The sequence below is a fragment of the Rissa tridactyla genome, chromosome 2 (genome assembly GCF_028500815.1).
Source record: "Rissa tridactyla isolate bRisTri1 chromosome 2, bRisTri1.patW.cur.20221130, whole genome shotgun sequence".
NCBI lineage: Eukaryota > Metazoa > Chordata > Aves > Charadriiformes > Laridae > Rissa > Rissa tridactyla.
In genome coordinates, this window is record NC_071467.1 from 66,986,179 (window position 1) to 67,009,231 (window position 23,053).

Below are 23,053 nucleotides of genomic sequence, written 5' to 3' on the forward strand. Positions count from 1 at the left end.
TATCTTCCTATTTTGTCAATCTGACATGAAAAATATATCAGCTCATTTCAATGAAGAAACCCCATTCAAGTCCTGAAAATAAATAATAATAAAAAAACCAAGCTAGGAGAGAGTGAGTTGAATTCAGTTTCTTCAAGCGGAATTGTATGCTTATTTCCAAGCAGCCAACCCTACACTGTCTCCAGGCCTTTTTTTGGCCAAAAATGGGTATAGATTGGAATTCTACACTAAAGGAAGCAGGAAGACCTGAGCGGTTGTTTAGGAGCAGGAAACAGCATAGCTGTACTTGTATATGATGAATATTTGACAGATGTCATTCAGAGATGATTAATGTAGAACTCCACATAGCAATTTTTTATAAAATCAGCTTTAACTCTAGAACTATAGTTCTGTAAAAATCCAAGCTAAGAATAGGGAGTCTCCTTGTAGATGCTTTCTCTGCACTTTCTACCTGTTCTTCGAAGTACTTATTATGTGTGCGTTATTGGGAATTCCATAATGTAAAAATATAAATAAAATTAGCAGACATATGTTTTTTTTGTTTAATTTATGCCAGATTGAACAAGCTGTTGCTGTAGAGCTACGTGATGAGAGCAAACTCACCAGGATGGTGGCACTGAAGCCTTTAGACAAGCAGATCATCGAGCATAAGGATGTGAACAAAGTGGTGATCCAACTAAATACAATTATTTTGTCTCTTAAAACTGAAACATCGGATCTTCTGAACAGCTTTTCTGAATTCTCAGGCATCTGGAACAAGGTTAAAATACATACTTAATAAAATATGTTGCTATACTGTGAAATCTTCTAAATAAACTGCTTTGGGTTGCACAAGGAGACTGGGTGCTCAGTAGGAAGTATCAGGTACATGGTAGTATCCATATACCCATAATACTTCCTCTGTCTACTCGTGTTGAACAGAAATTGTCATTCTTTGCCAATTAAACCATCTGAGGAAGAAAGCAGAAGAACAAAAAATGTTGGAGCATAAACAAGCTTATGCTCTCGTATGCTTTTGCAACTTTCTCACAGCACCTTGTCTGCATAGGTTATGGAAAAGAATAATTTAGCAGAATCTCTGAGAAAGTGCAGACTACAAAACTGCTCCTGACTGTTAAACTGACTAGTTCCTTAGCAACTACTGCTGAAAGCAGCTTTTCTGTTTCTTCACAAAAATGATAAACAAAATCTAGGAAATCTTTGCAGTAATAAGGATTACAAAGCAGAAGAGAATTTGGGCTGATGGAGTTGTCCTCATTACGAAGTGCGTGCTGTCACATAAGTGGTAAAGCTCCGCAGAGTGTTTTGGCAGGAGATATTCCATGAAATAAAACCTTGTGTTCATTCTGACTAATGAAATTCAATTCTGTGTGGATGGACAACCCCTGGTCTTACCTGTCAAAGGTGTTTTAGTCAGGATGAGAAACAAGCAATCAAAACAGGAGTAATCTTATCTTTGTAACTGCTCGCTATTTTTAACTTCCCCTTCCTAAACTACCTCATAGATGACCACATTCCCACAGATGACTTTTTTGCAGTTAGAGTTCAGACTAAGACAGGGAATTTTCACCTCTTCATGGCTTCTGCAGTTCCACTTCTTAATGCTTATTTACCTTAGTTTTTGGAGATATTGTTTGAGCTAACCGCATATTGATTGTATGACATTTTACCCAGGCAAGGCACAATCAGATTGGATGATGCAGTAGCATGATATTTCCTTTTAATAAAATCTTCTAAAATAGTTAATTAATCTGCTCCGTAACCTTAAAATTCGTGAGGAGTTGGCACTGTTTCCCCCCCGTCTTTATAATTCCTGTGGGATCACTGGGAACTGTCGCTGGTAACTCGTTATTGGCCAGAGAAGCTGTAATAGCTTCTCAGGGACCTCACAGTGCAGACTGTAGACGAGCGTCACTGAGCGGATGAAGATCATTTTTCTGTCATTGAACTGAGAATCTAACACATTTATTGAGCCGGTGACACTGAAGTTCTCACCTCTGCAGAGACTGGCCTACCTTATGAAAAGGAAGGATGCGGAGTGCTCTGTTCCCTTTAAACAAGCTTCCACAAGCTAAATGCTCCCTCTTCCCTTAGGTCCGTCCTTCCCTGCCAAACTGTGCTTGATCCAAATGGCCAGCCCATTTTTAACTAGAAACTGCGGTAAATTAACATTGTTTCAGGAAGAGTGAAGATGGCTGAATACAATTTCTGCCATTTAAATATCTGTTAGAGGACGTAAGCCGCTTTTGGGGGTTTGCAGGCAGAAGGGAGACTGGGAAGGAAATACTTCCAACAAAGTTTTAGTAGCTGGATTGTAAATTTCATAGTAGAATTCGGATAGATAAGGGATATCGTGATTTCTGTCAGTTTTTGAGTTATGGATAGATTTCAAGTACCTTAAAGAGTACTGTACAAAAAATAAGAGTCAGGAAAAACAGTTCAAATGAAATAATTTGATCTTAATGCTTATATCTTAAGCTCTTTTAGAGAGGGATCATTTGTGTTTGCACAGTACCCCAGACAGCTGGGTCCCCCATAGGTTATTGTAATACTGATGCTAAATAATAATTAAAATAATCTTCTTTTATGTAGGATCCAGAGGAAAAAGTGGGGGAATTTATAGATACTAAACCAACAATGGCTGAATTCCAAACTCAAATCAGATACTTCTCTGTAAGTATTAGGTTTTTAATAAAAATGAACTGTTCAGAGAAATTGTAGTGAAATTAAAAGCTTATTGCTTGTGTTTGTCTTAGCAATTAGAAATGCAAATCAGAGAACTGCCAAATCACTATGTACTGGAATCAGTGGATATTGCAACAGAGTCATTGAAAATAGCCTTAATTCAAGAATGCCGCTCAAGACAAAGAACGTTTGGATCAGCTTTGAACAAAAAGTCTGCCACAGACATGGCTGAAATTTATTCATTCATTGAAAATGTCAGCAAGAGATTAAGCAGACCTATCCATGACCTTGACGATGTACGGGGAGCAATGGAAGCCCTAAAGGAAATTCGAGAGAATGAGATTAAAATTGATATGACGGTAGGACCTATAGAAGAATCTTATTCTGTGCTTCATAAATACAATCTGCTCTTTCAAGATGGAAATGCAGAAAGAGTTGATGGATTGGCTTATGCCTGGAAGAACCTAAACACACAGGTATCATAGCTGTTCTATTTCTCATCACATATATAGGAAAGTTTTGTCAGCCTTTTTAATGATGAAATGCTAGAACAAAACTATTTTCTTAAAAAACTATGACTTTTTTCCTGCCTCTTTTATGCCTGTTTTTCCTCTTTGTCTGCATTTAGGCACTGCAGGTTGAGGACTTGCTGCTGAAGGTACAGCCGGAGATGAAAACAGATTTATTGAGTGGTGTTCAAAAATTCCACATTGATACTGCCGAATTTTACAAAGATTATGAGGAAAAGTAGGTGACTTGTGGTGCAATAAAATTATGCTTCATTAGTGATTGTTGAAAAAAATGATGTATCTAAAGGGCTTCAGAAAATAACCACAGCACAGCCTTAATGTATATATGACAGCTGCTAAAAAAGCCTGATTTCAGAATAATATAAGATGGGCAGATACTGTCACAGATTCATTCACGTAATTTCAGTGCTGGAGTTGGTGAAATTCCAGAAGAGTTAATAGGCTGGGGGAAAAAAACAAAATTCTCAATCCAGGTCCAAATTTAAAGTTTTTTGTGTTTCTAAACTTAACAAAGCACTTAAATCTTTAATATTAAGTGTATAAGTAGTGCCTTGGATGTGAGTGGAGATTCCAGTTTTGGGTGTTTCTAAGTTCACTGAGTCTTACTCAGTCTTACTTCTAAGCTTACTTTGGCTTTTTTTAAATTTAAATTGTGGCGTATGCATGCTTCATTGGATACTTCTACATTAGCAACAAAGGGGGAAAGACCAGAATTTGGTTTTCTCTGATCTGTTATGGTTGTAGGACATGCAGAGTGTGTGTTTTTTTGGCAATGAAGTTCATGTCGGCAGCACTGCCCATGGGCAGTGTGAAGCAGCTTTATGTACTGCCTCTGCAGGCTGCCTTGCTGTTATGAACAGAATTCAGTGCATGTGTAGAGCACATACTCCTGGAGGGACTTGGAGAATATATACTCTTCTGCTAGGGCAGGTGCTTTTGCATCAGTGTTATAAGCAGGGTCGTCCAAATGGTAACCGGGTGTTTGGCTTCAACCTTGGCTTCACCAGGAGTGAAACTTCTCGAAGGCACACTAGCAGATCATTTGAGTGCAAGCTTCAAGACTCCAGCTGTACACACAAAGTGAATTTGCACCTAAAAGCAACCTGCTAGAGCATCAAGTTGCCACTGTGGATGCATACATAGTGCCACCTGCAGGTCTGCTCTCAGAGTTGTCCAGAGGAATTAATGGAAACACCCTGTGGCTGCTACCAGTTGTGGGGACCCTGAAAGCATCTCCCTTCCTGGAGGTTCAGCTGCCTCGGCTCAGGGCTGCCTTAGAGCTAGTGCATCTGAGGGCTTCCCCCTTCCTTTGGTGACAGAGCACTCTCACGAAGCTCTTCTGGGAGGGCTCAGGAAGGCTGACACTCCTTTCTCTGGGATTTGCTTTTAAGTTGAGACTTCACTGCTTGGTCCACCGATCTACGTCTCCAGCTCTGTCGCAGCCATGCCTGTGGCTGCCCATGGACCCTACTGAGCTGAACCTTGATCCCAACATAAAGACTCACTTCCCAGCCTGATCTCAGAACAGCCTGGTAACCGCTGGACTGTCTCATCCTGGTTGCCTTCACTAGACCAGCTCCTGACCCTGACATGCTGACTCACCTTCCCTGCTTGGCCGTGGGCCTGTGTAACTATTGTGGACTTGTCTAAAGATCTGGACTCTCGTTTGAACCTGACTACCATCCTCAGTCCTGCCCTGCTCTCCTGGCTCAGGTAGTATGGGACCAGACCCTGGCTGCTTCCGCTGACTATGCTACTGCTTTCAATTCCTGGTTCCATTTTCCTTTCCAAGCAGCCAGGCTGCACTGCTCTCTCATGCCCATGTGCCTGTATTACTTTCTAGAAATAACCATGGCACAACAGAAGATGACATACTTATTGTTCTCATCCCAAAATATTATGATGCAGCCAAGAAATGGTCCCAAGCATGAGAGCTGGGGATTGCACCCAGTCCTCCAGCTGAGATGTACTCACTGGGGCAAAACCATATTTTTTTTTTCTGTTATTTTTCTGAGTGCTTAGCTATGGTTGTAGTACCAACTACCACAGTTTTCATCCCTGAATTATATACGTGCTGTCTTCCCCTTTTTAATAATATAAATGAAAATAATCATTAAAATGTATTTTACAGGAGAAAAGAAACAGAAAATAACAAAGGCAAAACATTTGTAGATCTTTTTAGTTGTTTTTAATATGTATGGTAACCCAGATTAATCTTATTATTGGAAAATAAATTGGGTTTTCTTTCAGGGACTACTTGATGTGTAATGTTGGGCCACTGAATACACTTTGCATTTTCTCTTTTAGTGTCTTTCGTGAAAATTTCTAGAAAAAATGTTAGAAAATATTAAATACTGTTCAATAAGCAATGTCTGGGTTCTGTTGTGCTTCTTTGTGAAGCCTGTATGATTGATACTTGCACCGAACTTGTTTTGTTTTATACAGGGGCCCCAGTGAGGAGAATATTCCTCCCCATGAAGCAAGCGACAGATTACAGATCTTTCAAGCCAAATTTGATGAACTGTGGAGGAAGTATATCTCTCTTTCTGGTGGGGAAGAATTATTTGGTCTTCCTATCACAGGTAGTTTCTCAGGGGATATGGATACCTGGTCCTAGGCTAATAATTTTTTCTTGTAGATCCTGCTAAATGCATTCAGTGCTGGATTCATTGTAGAAAACTTCTTTGTAGTAAATTGTTATTGTCTTTCCTATGAAAAGCAGCTGTGTGAAACTGGCTGTCAGTCTGCACATACATAAACATCAGGTGGAAAAATATTGCACTGTTCTGTGTATCTCAGGGTGCAGCTGCTTACCTCTCTTGCATTTTCTGTTCAGAGCTAAGCGTATCTCCTGTCTGTATTCTTCCATGTCCAAATTTGGGAAACATGTTGCCCAAGTACTTGAGTTGTCCCTGCTCCAGATATATAATGAATTCCCTCGGGCTGTGTAACTGATCTGTAATATCCTTATGTCTCCTAGCCAGACACACTTCAAGTGTGGAAGGCTGTGGTGTGAATTAAAGTTATAGCAGAATGTATGAGAGGCACTTTAATTTGTACAGACTAAATTCAGCATATTTTCCTGTCTGAAGGCATATGCAATAATCACGATATATTTAACTAGGAATTCCCAAAGAGGTGAGAGAAAAAACATTTCCATTAAAAAGGTCCATTTTAAATACTTTTATTGTGTAACATATTCCATATTTTCATGTTGAAAGCCCAGCCCTCATCACCAATCTCTGCCTCTTAAGTAAATAGTACAAAGTGAGATAGAGGATATTTTAGTTCTTGTCCAAGACTATAGTGTGTTCCTTTGCCATTTCAGCTACTTTTTCAATATTATCTCCCTCACAGAGATAGATCCCTTATAAAATTACATCTACCATTGCAGAAGAATATTTATAAAAAAATCAGCAATCTAAACAATTACTGTGCATCAAAATCTGTTGTTCTTGCATAATGTAACTAGAAACGTTTGTCTTACTAGGCACTATGTAAAAGACTGCAAGTCTGATTTCAGACATTTATTAAATACCAGTTTTAGAAATACATGGATTTTTATGTTCATGCATACAGTTGTACCTAATTAACATTCACAAATCTCTTATTTTAAAATTTGAAACAGAGTATCCTGAGCTGCACAAAATTAAACGTGAACTTTCATTGCTTCAAAAACTTTACAGTCTTTATAATTCAGTTACTGCTAATATCAATGGATACAATGAAATGCTTTGGAGTGATTTAAATATTGAAAAAATTAACAGTGAACTTCTGGATTTTCAAAACAAGTAAGTTATTACTCATTGAACTGCATACAATTTTTATTTCTCGCCTCTCTGTGTTAAGGGGGCAAAAATCTCTTGGTTGATTTCAAGCTCAGGCTCTCTCAAGTGCTCGGCACTGCTGCATTAGTTGCCGACTGTGGTGCAATATGCAACTAGCGCGTGACCTTACTTAGCTCAGTCTAGGAGTCCCTTTAGGCTTGTTGGGGTATACCAACACAGTAGGTTGTAGCTTATTTAATGAATAATGTGCATAAACCTGTGGCAAGGTGGTTGTAAATATAAATAACCTTCATAGCTGATCTTCATATACTACTTTCTCATTTAGTTTACAGGCAATTAATGGTTAGTCTGTGATGTTAGACAGAATTTTGATGTTAATGTCTACTTCTGCACATTTGTATGGATTGAAATTGTTACTAAAAACAAGGGTAGGTAGCCACACTAAATTCTGAGGGGTCATTTGTGAGGTTTGGGAGGAATCACGTTTTCCACATTACATGCAAAATAACTGTTAGCTGAAACCATGCTTTGCTGAAGTCAGAGGAATTCTTCTACTGTGTTGGTAAAGGCGCACCTTTGGTTTTTCAACAGCCATGTCTGGATCTGCAAGACTTCCCTGGCCCAGCTTGTTACTTCTCTCAAAGGCAGGGGCTCATGGACAAACAGTATTTGAATTGATTCCCCTTTGCCAGCTTTGAATTCTGATTCCTGGCACTGGAGTATGGACAGAGTTGCTAGAAAAGGGGAATTTTGTTACATGCAAAAGTGGAGAGTCTATATGCAGGTCTTAAGTATTCTGTGCATCTATTTCTTCAAAGTAGTTGTCTGTACCAGTCTGTGTTTTACTCTTAATGGGAATTACAGAATACACATATGAACCAAATTACATGCAGAAGTTGGAAAATAAAAGTGCAATATTTTAATCCTGTGCATATCTATTGGAAAAAAGATGTGAACTGTCTGTTTTCTTTCTTCTTTTCTTCTTTTATTATTTTTGTATAAGCATTTTCTTCACCTCTTTAATACAATGGCTCTGATCACTTTCTCAGTGAGTTCTGTCGAGACCAGTTCATACTTAATATAAAGAGCTTTCTCTTCTGTGCAGTCTCTCTTCTGGAACAGCCAGTGTGTGTATCTGTTTGCTTCACCAGTAGTTCTGATCAGCTTTTTATTTTGGATTCTCCAGTGTGACCTGAGAGAGACTTCACTTACACTTTGGTATTATTCAAGAGACTGAGATAAAATCTGTGTTTTTCATCTCAAATCCTAAGTCTTTGAAAAGCATAAGAAAAGTTACTTGTGCTCAGGCTTTTTAGTCATATGGTATTTTAAGTGTGTCACCATTTTAGCAGGGTCCGTTTCTGTACACACTGAAGGAGTGAGGCAGAGATTTTCTTCTTTTTCTGGAAAAACTGAGTGAACTGTCTTCTAGTCATTAATTTGGAAAAAAACCTCATTTAAAAAAGAAAAATAATAATAGTAAAAATGAATGTATGTAAAATATATATACTTTTGCATTTGGACAATATCTATAAGTCTTGATATCATTTCAGTAGAATTCTGGAATCTGCATCATCATTTTTTCTATAGTTAATTATATTTTACAGGTTAGTAGGATTCTCTTTATGCCTCCTTCTCCTGGAACTCTAAAGGAAGCCATTGTGTGACAACAGTTTTGGAAGTTGTGTGTTTATCTTTTTACTTCACGTGTGACTTTTTTTTTTTCCTCTCAAGTGTTGAGCTGTATTTGGAGCATGGTGACCACCATGCAGTAACTCCATAGGCAGTAAATATTTGTTTGTAATAGAGTCTAACCCAGTACTATCCTTCCTTTGGCAGTCTTGCTAGCATTATTGCATCAAGCTATTCTCTTTAAAGCTGGAGAAATTTAAACAGTGTACAGGGGATACCTACAGAAATAACTAAGATGGTATGCTGTGTTATGAAAGGAGCAGGAATACTGGAAATACAATTAGTGGTTTAATTGTAAAGATATGCATAATTCTCTAATGTTCTTTTTTGCTATCCCTTTAAAAAATAGTAATAGAATAGAAAACCTAGAATCATGAAAATAAGAATCACAAGAATAACTGTAGGTGAAAATAGATCCATGTAAAAAGAGATTAAAAGGATAAATATTTAAAGAAAACACATGTGATAGAGAACATTATAGAAGTTTATAATAACAGCTAGAGAGAAGTTCCCCTTTATGTTTTACTGTAATATAGTGTAAAGAGAATGTCCGGTAAATTTAAGAAGGAAATTTAAACCTGATTAATGGAGTAGTATTTTAACATAGTATGTAACTCATAGAACTTCCTATTAGAAGATATTACTGAGACCAAGACAGAGAAAAAAGGTATTTGTATAAAAAAGTTAGCAGTTTTCATTACCAAGCCAAGACCTCCAATTTCCAATTGTCAGCCTAAGATAAAGTTTGTAAGAATGTTACTTGTGCCTCAGCATAGAAGTAGCCAGGAGCTGCCTCTTAAAGCTTTATCCATACATGGCAGAGTATAATTTTCCATTCTGCAATGCTTTTCTCTGGCATATTTAATACTGTCTATTGTTGGATTCAAGATGAAAGACTACAGAGATTATTGCAGTGCCATGACAGTATGCATATGTTCGTCTACCTCTTACCAGCAAGCAGTGAAGAATTCACACATGCTCCAGTGTTGTGTGACAGGTCTGTCTGATTTTGAGCTGTGAAAAATGGAGGATTTCTTTGAAGGAATTTTTCATTATGGGTTGGTTTTATGCAGATTTTTGTTTCTGCCATTGAGCTGTAAGAGAACTGCTGTCAGTCTTTGGTCCATAGCTTTGGCAGATGAAAATTGGCATTACTTGTTAGAAGCAAGCGGAGCTCTGACAATTCGTAGTACAAGAGGTTCTTTATTTTAGTTTCGTTTTTTTTTTTCATCTTGAAATTGTGCATAAAGGAAGATTTTTCTTTAAATATCTTTTGTACAAACTAGGTATAAAATAGCAGATGCTTAATTGAAACAAAAGTATTTTTTCTGTTTGCAAGCAGGTCAGTTTTGGTTTACAATGTACTTTATTATGCTTGAAAAAAAAGTATGTTTTTAATCCTTTTTCCCCTTTACAAAATTGGGTGCATTTTCAAATTTTTGATAAAACAGTGACATTGCAAAAGCTTAAGTTCAGACCTGGGTTTGCACATGAAATTAATCTCCTTTAATTCAAACTGAAATAGAAACCAAACCGTTCTACTGTAATTTTTACTGTCTTTAGCAGTGTTTCATGCCTGCAGTCAGAAACAATCAGCTATATATTATGTTGCCAGCTTGCAGCTGGATTTTTATTTAAAGTCTACTGGTCCATTCGTTGAAAAATGAGAAGATATTGTACTATTAAATGGTGGATTGTGATTATTAAGAATAAAATATTTCTTCTTTTTTTGTGCTTTTTAAAGAATCCGTAAGTTACCGAAAGCATTGAAGGAATGGCAAGCTTTTCAAGATCTTAAAAAAAAAATTGATGACTTCACAGAGAGCTGTCCTTTGCTTGAAATGATGGCAAACAAAGTATGTTCAGCGTAATAATTTGGAGATAAGGTTCACTTGAAAAACTCTATTGAAGACTATGTTGTATAAGATGCTTTCTCTAATTCATTTTTTGTAGATAAAAGCAGCTATATTTGTGGCAAAAATCTAGTTAGGATTAGTTAGAGAAGAGTAAAACAAAAGACTTCATAATGTGATTAGTAGAACTATTAATGCTTTCAACGGAATGGAAATACAGACTCTTCTATTTGTTAACAGAGGCAGTGCAAAAGTATGTGATCATTCTAGTCCTAAACATAATACAATTTTAAAAAATCTTCCCTAATTCCTATGGACTTTTCTAGGCAATGATGTCACGACACTGGGAAAGAATTGCACAAGTAACTGGGCATCACTTTGATGTTGACTCTGAAAATTTCGCTTTGAAAAACATAATGGATGCCTCTTTATTAAAATACAAAGAAGATATTGAGGTACAAGTACTTTTCTGGGTTTTCTTTCATTTCTTTTGTTGTTTTGTTTTTTTGTTTTTTTTTTTTTAAATTAATAACTTGTGATCTGGGGCTCTGTGCTTTTGGAATCCTGTTTCTAGCCAGCTTTGTAACATTAAACAATTTGGCTTTAATTGGAGAATTCTTTTGAAGAATGAGCTTTGGTAGCTGGTATTAGCAGTGATGGTTAGTTTATTTCCTTTTTATTCTGGAGAAGGATTAAATGGATAGATGGTATTACACTAATCCTTCCATAGAAGGAATTAGTTTATTTTAAGAGTAGTGTGATTCTGTCATGCTTCTGGTTTATGGTCAGCCTACTTATAATTTTTTCTTCCTTTTAAAAGTCTTATCAGAGAGAAGAAATAGTTGATGTAAGTCTGATCCTGTTTAGTGCTCAAAATCCTTGGAACAAAGTAGAAGTGGAGGATATGGGATTAAAGGAGAACAAGATTCTTTTGTCTTTCAAAAGTGACTCTTCACAAGAGCACAGAGCATTGAGAAGGCTTATGTAATGAACACAAGCCTCAAAGCTATTGCCTCCTCCATTTTGGGGACAGTAGTTATCTATCAAGTACATTAGCTTTATGCTCATTACCTTTTGTAAGAACAAAGTATAGCTAAAAATAAAGAAGGAAAATGCCAACAGTTTCTAACTTCAGTTCTATTGTCACTTAGCTAAATCTGTGGTCCCTTCGTAGTTGTGACCTGATTTCAAGGCTTTGGGAGGGTTAGTAAGGGAATCTAGAGCACAGGTTATATTTTCTCTCTCCTCCCAGTTGTGGGCAGCGACATTGGAAGAAACAGATGAGCCCAGTCTATTAATACATGTCTCCGTGGCTGGTGTCACCACCACCAGGCTTGCTGGCATCAGATGGGTTTCACCTTTCTGAAAGGGGGAAGAGGGTCTTGGCTCATGAGCTAGCAGGGATCATTGACAGAGCTTTAAACTAGGCTTGAGGGAGGAGGGGGACAATATCAGTCTTGCCTGTGACAAGCTGTGGGATGACATGCAACAGTTAGAGGGACGGTGTGCTAGCAAGGGCCTGCAGCCTGTTGCTCTGAGACGTTCTGGCAATACTGTAGCACACTTGAACTCTTACAGAGATGAATCAGGGGCTCTTGAGGTAATAGGAGCCAAGAGGGATACTTCAGTGAAATACCTCAAAAGGAATTAAGAGGTGTTCCTCTAAGAAAGTGACATGGCCAACAACCCAGCTGAAGTACCTCTACACCAATGCACACAGCATGGGCAACAAACAGGATGAGTTGGAAGCCACCATACTGCTAGAAAACTGCGACCTAGTTGCCATTACTGAAACCTGGTGGGGCGAATCCCATGACTTGAGTGTGGCTATCGATGGCTACAGGCTGTTCAGAAGGGACAGGCGAGGAAGGAGGGGTAGAGGTGTTGCCCTCTACATCAAGAAACTGATAGAGCATGAAGAGCTCTCTCCACTCTGGTGAGACCCCACCTGGAGTAATGTGTCCAGCTCTGGAGCCCTCAGCACAGGAAAGACATGGACCTGTTGGAGTGAGTCCAGAGGAGGGCCATAAAAATGATCAGAGGGCTGGAGCACGTCTCCTATTAGGACAGGCTGAGAGAGTTGAGGTTGTTCAGCCTGGAGAAGAGAAGGCTCTAGGGAGACCTTGTTGCAGCCTTTCAGTACTTAAAGGGGGCCTACAGGAAAGATGGGGACAAACTTTTTAGGAGGGCCTGTTGCGACAGGACAAGGGGTAATGGCTTTAAACTAAAAGAGGGAAGGTTTAGGCTAGATATAAGGAAGAAATGTTTTACACTGAGGGTGGTGAAATACTGACACAGGTTGCTCAGAGAGGTGGTAGATGCCCCATCCCTGGAAACTTTCAAGGTCAGGTTGGATGGGGCTCTGAGCAACCTGATCTAGTTGAAGATGTCCCTGCTCGTTGCAGGTGGACTAGGTGACCTTTAAAGGTCCCTTCCAACCCAAACTATTCTATGATACTATGATTTGTCTTGTTCCACAAAAGAACACTTCTAAAGCAAAAACACACAATCAGACATCTTGGTTTCAAACAAGAATTTAAGCCATGTGAAAGGTTCAAAGTGGTAGTCCTACACTTAAGGAAAGACTTTAAACCTGTGATGAAATCCAATAAACTCCTGAACCTGAATTTGGGGTCCAATCCATATAGTTGCTCCTTTTGCCTCTGATGCAGTAACCAATTTTATGACAGTCCTGTCCTCTTGAAGAGGTAGCAGGCAGTCATGTTGTCCACGTAAGCTCTATTCTTGGACTGTTTATTGGTTTTGATTGGTAATGTGTATTTTCCTTAACCTCCTCAGTAGGTATATTTGACTTCAAATTTTAATATATCTAATACAAATTCTGCCTGCAGATTAACTGAGTCAGTGAATTTTCAAATGCGTAAGGTGCTAGTGCAAGTGAAGATGGAGTATAGCCCATAAGATGTTCCAGTTACAAGTAGTACTATAATGTAGTCTAGTTTGTAATATAGTAATTTTGAGGTGTTTCAGTGTATATTTTCATTAGCTAGAAATTAAAGTCTGGATCTAAACAACGAATTTTAATTGTCTTTGTAAGTGTGCATTAAATTAGCCTTAGAGGAACATCATTATTAGCCTTAGAGGAACAGCAGTAGGACCAGTTGTTCCCTGAGTACCCAGACCCCTGAGCTAGAAGACAGGGATGGGGAGCAGAATGAAGCCCCTGTAATCCAAAGGGAAATGGTGAGGGACCTGCTTCAGCACCTGGAGGTGCACAAATCTATGGGGCTGGATGGGATCCACCCAAGGGTATTGAAAGAGCTGGCGGAAGTGCTCGCCAGGCCACTTTGCATCATTTATGAGCAGTCCTGGACAACCGGGGAGGTCCCAGCCGACTGGAGATTAGCAAATGTGACACCCATCCACAAGAAGGGCCAGAAGGAGGATCCGGGGAACTACAGGCCAGTCAGTCTGACCTCGGTGCCTGGGAAGGTCATGGAACAGGTCCTCCTCAGTGCCATTACACGGCACATGCAGGAGAACAGGGTGATCAGGCCCAGTCAGCATGGGTTTGTGAAGGGCAGGTCATGCCTATTAAACCTAATATCCTTCTATGATAAGGTGACCCACTTAGTGGATGAGGGAAAAGCTGTGGATGTTATCTACTTGGATTTTGCAAAGCTTTTGACACTGTTTCCCACAGCATTCTCCTGGAGAAACTGGCTGCTCATGGCCTGGACAGGTGTACTCTTCGCTGGGTAAAAAACTGGCTGGATGGCCGTGCCCAGAGAGTGGTGGTAAATGGAGTTAAATCCAGTTGGTGTCCGGTCACAAGCGGTGTCCCCCAGGGCTCGGTGCTGGGGCCGGTTCTTTTTAATATCTTTATCAATGATCTGGATGAAGGGATCGAATGCACCCTCAGTAAGTTCGCAGATGACACTAAACTGGGCGGGCGTGTTGATCTGCTTGAGGGTAGGTTGGCTCTGCAGAGGGACCTGGACAGGCTGGACCGATGGGCTGAGACCAATGGTATGAGGTTCAACAAGGCCAAATGCCGGGTCCTGCACTTGGGTCACAACAACCCCATGCAGCGCTACAGGATTGGGGCAGAGTGGCTCGAAAGCAGCTTGACAGAAAAGGACCTGGGGGTGTTGGTTGACAGCCGGCTGAATATGAGCCAGCAGTGTGCCCAGGTGGCCAAGAAGGCCAACAGCATCCTAGCCTGTATCAGGAATAGCGTGGTGAGCCGGACTAGGGAAGTGATCATCCCCCTGTACTCGGCACTGGTGAGGCCCCACCTCGAGTACTGCGTTCAGTTTTGGGCCCCTCGCTACAAGAGGGACGTTGAGGTGTTGGAGCGTGTCCAGAGAAGGGCTACAAAGCTGGTGAGGGGTCTGGAGGACAAACCTTATGAAGAACAACTGAGGGAGCTGGGGTTGTTTAGCTTGGAGAAGAGGAAGCTGAGGGGAGACCTTATCACCCTCTACAACTACCTGAAAGGAGGTTGTAGAGAGATGGGGGCTGACCTCTTCTCCCTGGTGACAAGTGATAGGACGAGAGGAAACAGGTTCAAGTTACGTCAGGGGAGGTTTAGATTGGGTATTAGGAAACATTTTTTCACTGAAAGGGTTATTAAACATTGGAATAGGCTGCCCAGGGAGGTGGTGGATTCACCATCCCTGGATGTGTTTAAAAAAAGGGTAGATGGAGCACTTAGGGACATGGTTTAGAAGTGGCTTTTGTCAGGGTAGGTTAAAGGTTGGACTTGATGATCTTAAAGGTCCCTTCCAACCTCAGCAATTCTATGATTCTATGATCATTTACTAGTTTAATTTTACACAGGATATCTGCATCAGTGCTGTTAAAGAAAAGGATATTGAAGGAAAATTGAAGCACGTCATCGATGAATGGAGTACTCATGCTTTCAGTTTTGGCCAATTCAAAACTCGAGGAGAACTCCTTCTGAAAGGATCAGATATATTGGAGAAAATAGCTTTGGTGGAAGACAGCCTCATGATATTGGGGTCGCTAATGAGCAACAGGTACAAAACTTAATAAATACACATATTCTGTAAGTCTAATCAAACCCAAAAGTAAACAGTTATCATCTTAGGTTCTTTTTCCCTTTAACTCATGTTCATACAGGTATAATGCACCATTTAAGTCCACTATACAACAGTGGGTTCAGAAGTTGACCAATACTGCAGAGATAATTGAAAACTGGATAACCGTACAAAACCTCTGGATTTACCTTGAAGCTGTGTTTGTTGGTGGAGACATAGCAAAACAACTACCCCAAGTATGTTGATTTGTGATAACAATATGTTAATAGCAATATGTTGTACCAAGAGATTAGCCACATCACAGAGTTTACTTGCCAATGCATATATGTTTTATGGGCTGTGCATAGGCAGTTCAGAAGAAGTTTTGCCAAACTGGGGTCTGTCTGGTTAGAACTTGATCAAACCTACAGCAGCAGTATTGTTTGTAATTCAGGCTCAAATGTTCCTGTCAGCTTGCAATATTAGTGAATCGTATGATAGCACAGGGCTTAGGACTACTTAATGGTACAAAACTGATATATCACTTCTCCCATATATACCAACATCCCTTTCTTCCTGTGCACACGTGTTTATATGCTCTAAGTTATGTAATAATAGAGTGACAGATTTTCTGTATGAATTCTGTACTTGCTAGGACTCAGTATAACTAAGTCCGAGAGAGGTGCTGCAAGACTTCGGCAGCTGCATGTATGCTAATCTGTGTGGACTATTGCAGCTTCTTCAAATGGCAATTATGACCTTCCGTCACAGCGGCTGCAAAAGAGTTAAGGAATGATCTGACTTCCTGCAGGAGAGAAATACAAGAATACATCATCCTTTCTGTTGCATCTTGTAATGAGGGGTTTTCATATAGTTCTAGGAGACCACAGTTTAGTAGCACTGCATCAACCAGCACTGTAACTTAGCAAAACCATGACTATTGGGAAATTATTAAATATGAATTTATTTCAGGCCACATCTTTTATAATTAACGTCTTACAGTTTCCAAAACTAACATTAATTTTTGTCAGTCAAGTAAATCTTTAACTGTTATTTAAGATAACAATACATTATTTTTAGTTCATTAGATATGTTTATATTGTTAAAGTTTATTAGAGAACTTATAAGCAGTTTTTGCAGATAAACAAGTGCTGCAGCACAGCTGAGGCATTTGATAACTGCTAAAGCTACTTCTTACAAGGATGATACATGAAAGAGTATTCTGGAAACAGGCAAATGTGGTGACTATCTTTAAAGAAGGAGGAGAAGGAACAGCTTGGTGGAGGAGTAATGATAGATGAGTGGGCTTAATTGCAATTCCTGGATGAATACCGCAACAAATAACTGTAAGCATCTGGAATTTAACAAGGAGATGAGTAACAGTCAGTGTGGATTTGTCAGGAGCAAAACGTGTCAAACAAATCTGATCTATTTTTAGAGTGGGCAACAAGCTTTGTGGATAGAAGAAAATCAGTACTTGCTATATATCTTGGCTTTTGACACTGTCTCTCATAGTACCATCAGAAAATGAGTTTTAGATTGCTCATTTGTAAAATGCAGGCAGAAAAGTGGAATGCATAAACAGCAATAACTGATAACTAGAATATTGCACCTGGTTTTGGCCAAATAAACACATAGACAAATTTGAGAGAGCATGAAAGAGGGTGATAAGAATAAAGAGCTGTCCATGAAGGATGAAGCACAAGAAACATTCAACAAACTAGGCTTGTTTGGCTCTAAGGACGGGAAAAATTGAAGGGAAGATGTGATAAGCTTTAACAAAAATAAGTGTTGCTCGCATTGAAAACAATGCGTTCTCTGTATCTATGAATATGATGAGAAGTAATTGGTGTACACACAAGAAAGATTAAGCTTACATAAAACAGTCACCAGTAGCGAAGATTGCCTGGGGAGGCTTCTGAATCTCCAGCACTGAGCATCTTTAAACACAAGAGAGACAGATGTTTTTCAAGAGTGGCATGGGTATGATCCTGTCTTGTGGCAGGCAAATAGCTTTGGATGGTCTCTTGAGATCTCTCTAGAGATCTCTCTTGAGATCTCTCTAGAAATCTCCTCTAGATTTCAGATAATTTATGATCCCATTAACATTTCATTTGTTGTAGGTGAAGAAAGACTTTTTGAAGTCAGTATATCCAGTGTAGGAGAGTATTTATTCTCCAGCTCCCAGTATTTGAGAATTTGTCTCCCTTCACCTACAATACCTTACAAGTGCAGCAGCTTCAGACTATTTATACTGTTTTCGTTTGTCAGTTATTACTACTAACAACTTACTCCTCATTCCTCATAACCTGTGTGGAGCAGCCATTACATGACATTGTGTATTGCTGTTAGGAAGACTGCTATTTCTGCGAATGCCACTGTTTGAGTTTTCTGGTGTGTGCTGGAATCTTTTTATATGGACAATTTTGGTGCCCAACAGGAAGTAAAAGACATTTCCAGAGCTGTCCTATTGGACTCTTTCTCTTGCAATTTGAAGTCTGGTCATTATAAACACTGATCATTATAAGCATGCCTATAAATATTCATACGCTAGTCCTGAAAGAAGACTTGAACAGCAAGGGAAATATTAAACTATTACCTTGTCTCATGGAATCCTTTAATTTTTAGAATTTGACAAACATAAGGAAAAGCTAATGCATTTTTCATGTACTCCAGGAAGCCAGAAGATTTCAGAACATTGATAAGTCATGGCAGAGAATTATGCAGAGAGCCCATGAAACATCAAACATTGTGCAGTGCTGTGTTGGAGATGAGACTTTGGCACAGCTATTACCACATTTGCTGGAACAATTGGAAATCTGTCAGAAATCATTGACTGGGTATTTGGAAAAAAAAAGGTTAATATTTCCAAGATTTTTTTTTGTATCTGACCCTGCTCTTCTGGAAATCCTTGGTCAAGCGTCTGATTCCCACACTATTCAGGTACAAGTAATAAGTCAATAATGTTCTTACGGTCAATATTAGTAAGTGAGGACCATGGAGGATTTTGTTATTTAGTTGAGAGAATTTCGTTCACTTATGGAAAGATTTATAGAATCTTCTAATACAGGATTTAAAGGAAAAGTAATAATGCCATATCAGATGAGTTTATAGAGCTTTTTTTTTTCTGATTCTATTGTAGGCACATTTATTAAGTTTGTTTGACAATGTTAACCGAGTGGGATTTCATGAAAAAAACTACGACCAGATTTTATTGTTTGAATCTCAAGAAGGAGAACAGGTCAATATTATTGAACCAGTTTTAGCTCAGGTAATGGAAGTATATATTGCAGTTTTTCATGACTTGATTTAAAGTAGATTTATGTTTCAGAGACCGACAGTATCGCATCATGCTATTATTTGACTACTTGAAGGAAAACCTTTCAATGTGAACAGCAAGAGCAAAGGCCAGAAAGGACCGGACATTTGTGTCATTCTATAATGATTACTTTACCTGTTTTTTCAGCGGTACTGATGTGAAGTGCCAAATCCATCACATATCTCTAGAAGGGCAGTGCAGTAGAAGGAAGGGAGGAGTCTCTTGAAGATTGGAGAATAACAAAGGGGGAAGTGGGTGTATGAAGGACTGGAAAAAAAGTCGCGTAGGGTTTTTTCTCCTTGTGAATTATTCATAAGCTAATTATTTAAAAATACTTTCTTATTTATTTCAGGGCAACGTGGAATTCTGGTTAGGTCAGCTGCTGAATGGGATTAGGAAAACAATCCACACCATCATTAGACAGGCATCAATGGCCATTAGTGATTCAGGATTTAAGCTGTATGAGTTTCAGGCAATGTTTCCTGCACAAATAGGACTTCTGGGAATTCAAATGATCTGGACCAGAGATGCAGAGAATGCACTAAACAGTGCCAAAACAGACAAAAAGGTAGTATTTAATGAATCTTTGGGGATTAATTGAAAGCATTGTTTGGAACAGTGCATATTGTGAAAAGTTAAAAGTAGCGTGTAGGAAAAAGCACAAAATACTAGTTAAGTAACCAGAATAACAAATAAAATAACAGGAAAACAGAATGATGAAAAATGTGTTAAGAGGTCACACCTCTTCATCATCCCCCAGCACGTGCTTTAGAATTGCTTCTAATCCTGTGATTTTCTCTATTGTTCTGTCAGTGCAGTCATTTTGGAAGGGACAGTTTCTCATTTTGGGAATATAAGGAATCTTATTGTACTATTTTCCCAAAATCAAATTTGGAAAGCAATCAGAGCTCCCAAAATTTGGGGAAATAACTGTGCTTCATGGGCATTGGTCTACTGTAAGAGTGTATTAGATTCTTCATTTGATGAGCTCTTTTTTTTAGGGAAGGGAAAGAATAGAAGCCATTTGGGGAGGTGCTAGTTTAATCTCGAACGTGTAGAGAAGATACTGTTAACACCAAGGTGTTATTACAAACACTGCATCTATAAAGGAGGAAGGAGAGGATGTCAGCTGAAGATTTGCAAATTAACATTAATCATGAATATACAGTGAGATTGAACTAGTAACACCATCTTACAATAAAAGTAAATGCAGGGGAATGGTACCATGCTGTACTTTGACACTGAATGAAAACAAAGACTCTAGACTATGAAAAGGATCACTTAGTGCTACATAGACCTGCTTTTAGTCCACTCCAGTTCATATACTAACTAGAAGCAAAAATTCTTTTGCATTAACAAGAAAACAACTTTCATTTTTTTGGGTTGAACTCTGTGTGTGTGTTTGGGGGGCGGGGAGGTTGTTTAGTTCTCTGTTAGTTTTGCAGTGTTTTTAGCATTTTTTTCTCAGCAAACAGTGTGAGTTTTAGGCTTTGGATATATTTACAGAAAGCAAGTGTGATTGTTCTCTCACACATTTGGAACAGGAGTATATATGAGCTGCCCTTTCTGAAACCTCAGTACTTTATAATTTGTTGTATACCAGGAACACCACTGAAGAGGCTGACGCTGTTTACATAAGTCAGTATTGTATTGTCAATGTTGTATTTTGTGGAATTTTGTAGCAGTGTCTGATGCCACAAAAGAAATTATTGTTTTAGCATTGACATCTAAAATTACACTACATTTCCCCCCTCCTCTGGTTAGGGGATGTGGTAGATCTCCAGGTTCCTGTTCCTCCTAAAGAGTAGATATTGCTTGGGCTGATGTGCGATACCCAAAACCAGAGACTGATAGTTCTGAAAATATGCAGGGATGCAACCAGCTGAAGGTGTAATGTACAGTAGAAGGACCAACAGTCTTGAATAAAATCTCATGATGTGACCTGTTCACCTAGATATAAAATTCTTGTTCTCTTTTGGGCTAAGAATGTATGCATGGAGGGCAGCCTGCAAATCCAAGTTTAGGATTCCAAGCCTAATAAATACAAAGCAGATGATAGATGTCATGGACCCATATGTTTTATTTTTTATTCTAAACATTGGAAGAACAAATGATGTTTGTATTAATATGGCTATTCCTGCTATGTGGAAAAGGTAATGCACGCAACAAATCAGAAGTTTTTGGAACTTTTAAATGATTTGATTGACATGACAACACATGATCTGACAAGAATGGAGCGCACAAAATATGAGACTTTAATCACCATTCATGTGCACCAGAAGGATATCTTTGATGATTTGGTAAGTTTTTGAAAACCTTTAGGGGACTTTCTGCATGGAGGTTTTTGCACCTATAAAAATATTTAAACAAATCTTACGATCTATCCTCTTTGAGTAGCTCTGACATTAGTGCTGTGATATAGCATATCAGATTTAGTTTGATTTCATATAGATGTCACAGAATCACAGAATGATGGGGGTTGGAAGGGACCTCTGGAGATCATCTAGTCCACACCCCCTGCCAGAGCAGGGTCACCTAGAACAGGTTGCACAGGAAGGTGTCCAGGCGGGTTTTGAATGTCTCTAGAGATGGAGACTCCACCACCTCTCTGGGCAGCCTGTTCCAGTGCTCTGCCACCCTCAGGGTGAAGAAGTTCTTCCTCATGTTTAGATGGAATTTCCTATGTTCAAGTTTGTTCCTGTTGCCCCTTGTCCTGTCACTGGGCACCACTGAAAATAGCCTGGCCCCATCCTCCTGACACCCAGCCTTTAAGTATTTATAAGGATGGATAAGATCCCCTCTCAGTTGTCTTTTTTACAGATTGAAAAGACCCAAGTCCCTCAGCCTTTCTTCATGAGAGATGTTCTAGTCCCCCTGATCCATGTTAGGCAGAGATAAGGGTGGATTTACATATAGGTTTGTTCATAGGTTCAGGCTTCAGTTTTTAAAATGGTTGTTGATACCCATCATGCACAAACTCACTGTGAGCAAAAGAATTCAACTTTTAAAATTAAACTATTCTCTCAAATTGAAAATTTAATACTTTATTTAATTGAAATTTAAATGGGAAAAAAGCCTGTTTAGTATTGCTATCAATCATGTGATTTCCAGCCCAGCTTGTATGTTGATTTAAGGTAATAGTTATTCAAAGATTAACGTGGTGAGACTCCATATATTTGAAAAGGGTAGCAACAATAACCAGAACAGATATTTAAATTATTTTATAATTGCATTGCATCAGACTTCCTTTAGAGAAGTGTTTTGAATTCATGAAACTTATAATTATAAAAATGGAAGTAAAATAACTTTCAAAAAGCTTGCAAGATGCAAAGGTCAATAATTCAGTATGTGTTGTTTAATTTATGCATATATGTTAGAAAGATAAAAATTAAGTGCACGTGTAAAGAAAGATAGAAAATCATAAAGAAAAATACTGTAATTTAGAAAGAAAACTGCCAGCTTCTAAGATAGGGATGGGTTTTATCCTCTGCCTGTAATTTTTAATTTATTTTCATAATTATTTTCATAAATGAGCATTTAATCATCAATTACTTTAATGTCATATTATAATATTATAATTAAATGAAATCACAGAAAATTGGTTAAATTTAAAGGGTCCGTATGTGGAATAAAAAATCAGGGGCATGTCCAAAACTGGGGAAAGGATTCTTAATTGTTACATGTAATATTATTCTTTTCTCTCAAAACATTATATTCCCTGCTAAACACGGCCTTTTGTGATTGAGAGAAAGTAGAGGGAAGTGGCTGAGAATCCAGAACCTCCTCTTCACCTTAAACCATGCCTGCAAGGCCGATAACCAGGACTACATTTTCTGTAAGAGGCTGGTAGTTTTGAGTTGAAGTGTCAAAAATAATGAATCAAGATGTATTAATCTGCCAGAAATCTAAATATGTATGTGGCAAGTTCAAACTGGAAAATATATCCCAAACAAACACATCGGTATGTGTACAATATATTCAAGCGTTGCTCACAATCTAGTATTTCTGTGAGTAATGGCACCAGATACTGTGCAGTGTAACCAGTATTGTTACTTAGTTTTTTATGAAGTTTTCTATCACTGTTCTTCAATATCTCTGTAAGATGCAATTCACAATCTCTGTACACAATTCAGAGGAAAATCAAAGTGGTCAAAAGGTTCACAGTGTGTCATAGACAGGTTTG

The 23,053-nt window shown here is 38.7% G+C and overlaps 1 protein-coding gene across 1 annotated transcript in view; it reads left to right on the plus strand.

The window, feature by feature from the left end:
- LOC128905824 (dynein axonemal heavy chain 5-like) overlaps positions 1-23,053 on the plus strand; it is a 168,395-nt gene that overhangs the window by 36,064 nt on the left and 109,278 nt on the right. The window contains exons 26-39 of the mRNA XM_054192389.1: positions 557-760; positions 2,593-2,673; positions 2,757-3,161; positions 3,314-3,432; positions 5,661-5,797; positions 6,844-7,006; positions 10,440-10,551; positions 10,875-11,003; positions 15,352-15,551; positions 15,655-15,808; positions 18,228-18,494; positions 18,694-18,822; positions 19,223-19,438; positions 21,024-21,170. Of these exons, the coding sequence (XP_054048364.1) occupies positions 557-760; positions 2,593-2,673; positions 2,757-3,161; positions 3,314-3,432; positions 5,661-5,797; positions 6,844-7,006; positions 10,440-10,551; positions 10,875-11,003; positions 15,352-15,551; positions 15,655-15,808; positions 18,228-18,494; positions 18,694-18,822; positions 19,223-19,438; positions 21,024-21,170 (2,463 nt within the window). The remainder of the gene's footprint in view (positions 1-556; positions 761-2,592; positions 2,674-2,756; positions 3,162-3,313; positions 3,433-5,660; positions 5,798-6,843; positions 7,007-10,439; positions 10,552-10,874; positions 11,004-15,351; positions 15,552-15,654; positions 15,809-18,227; positions 18,495-18,693; positions 18,823-19,222; positions 19,439-21,023; positions 21,171-23,053) is intronic.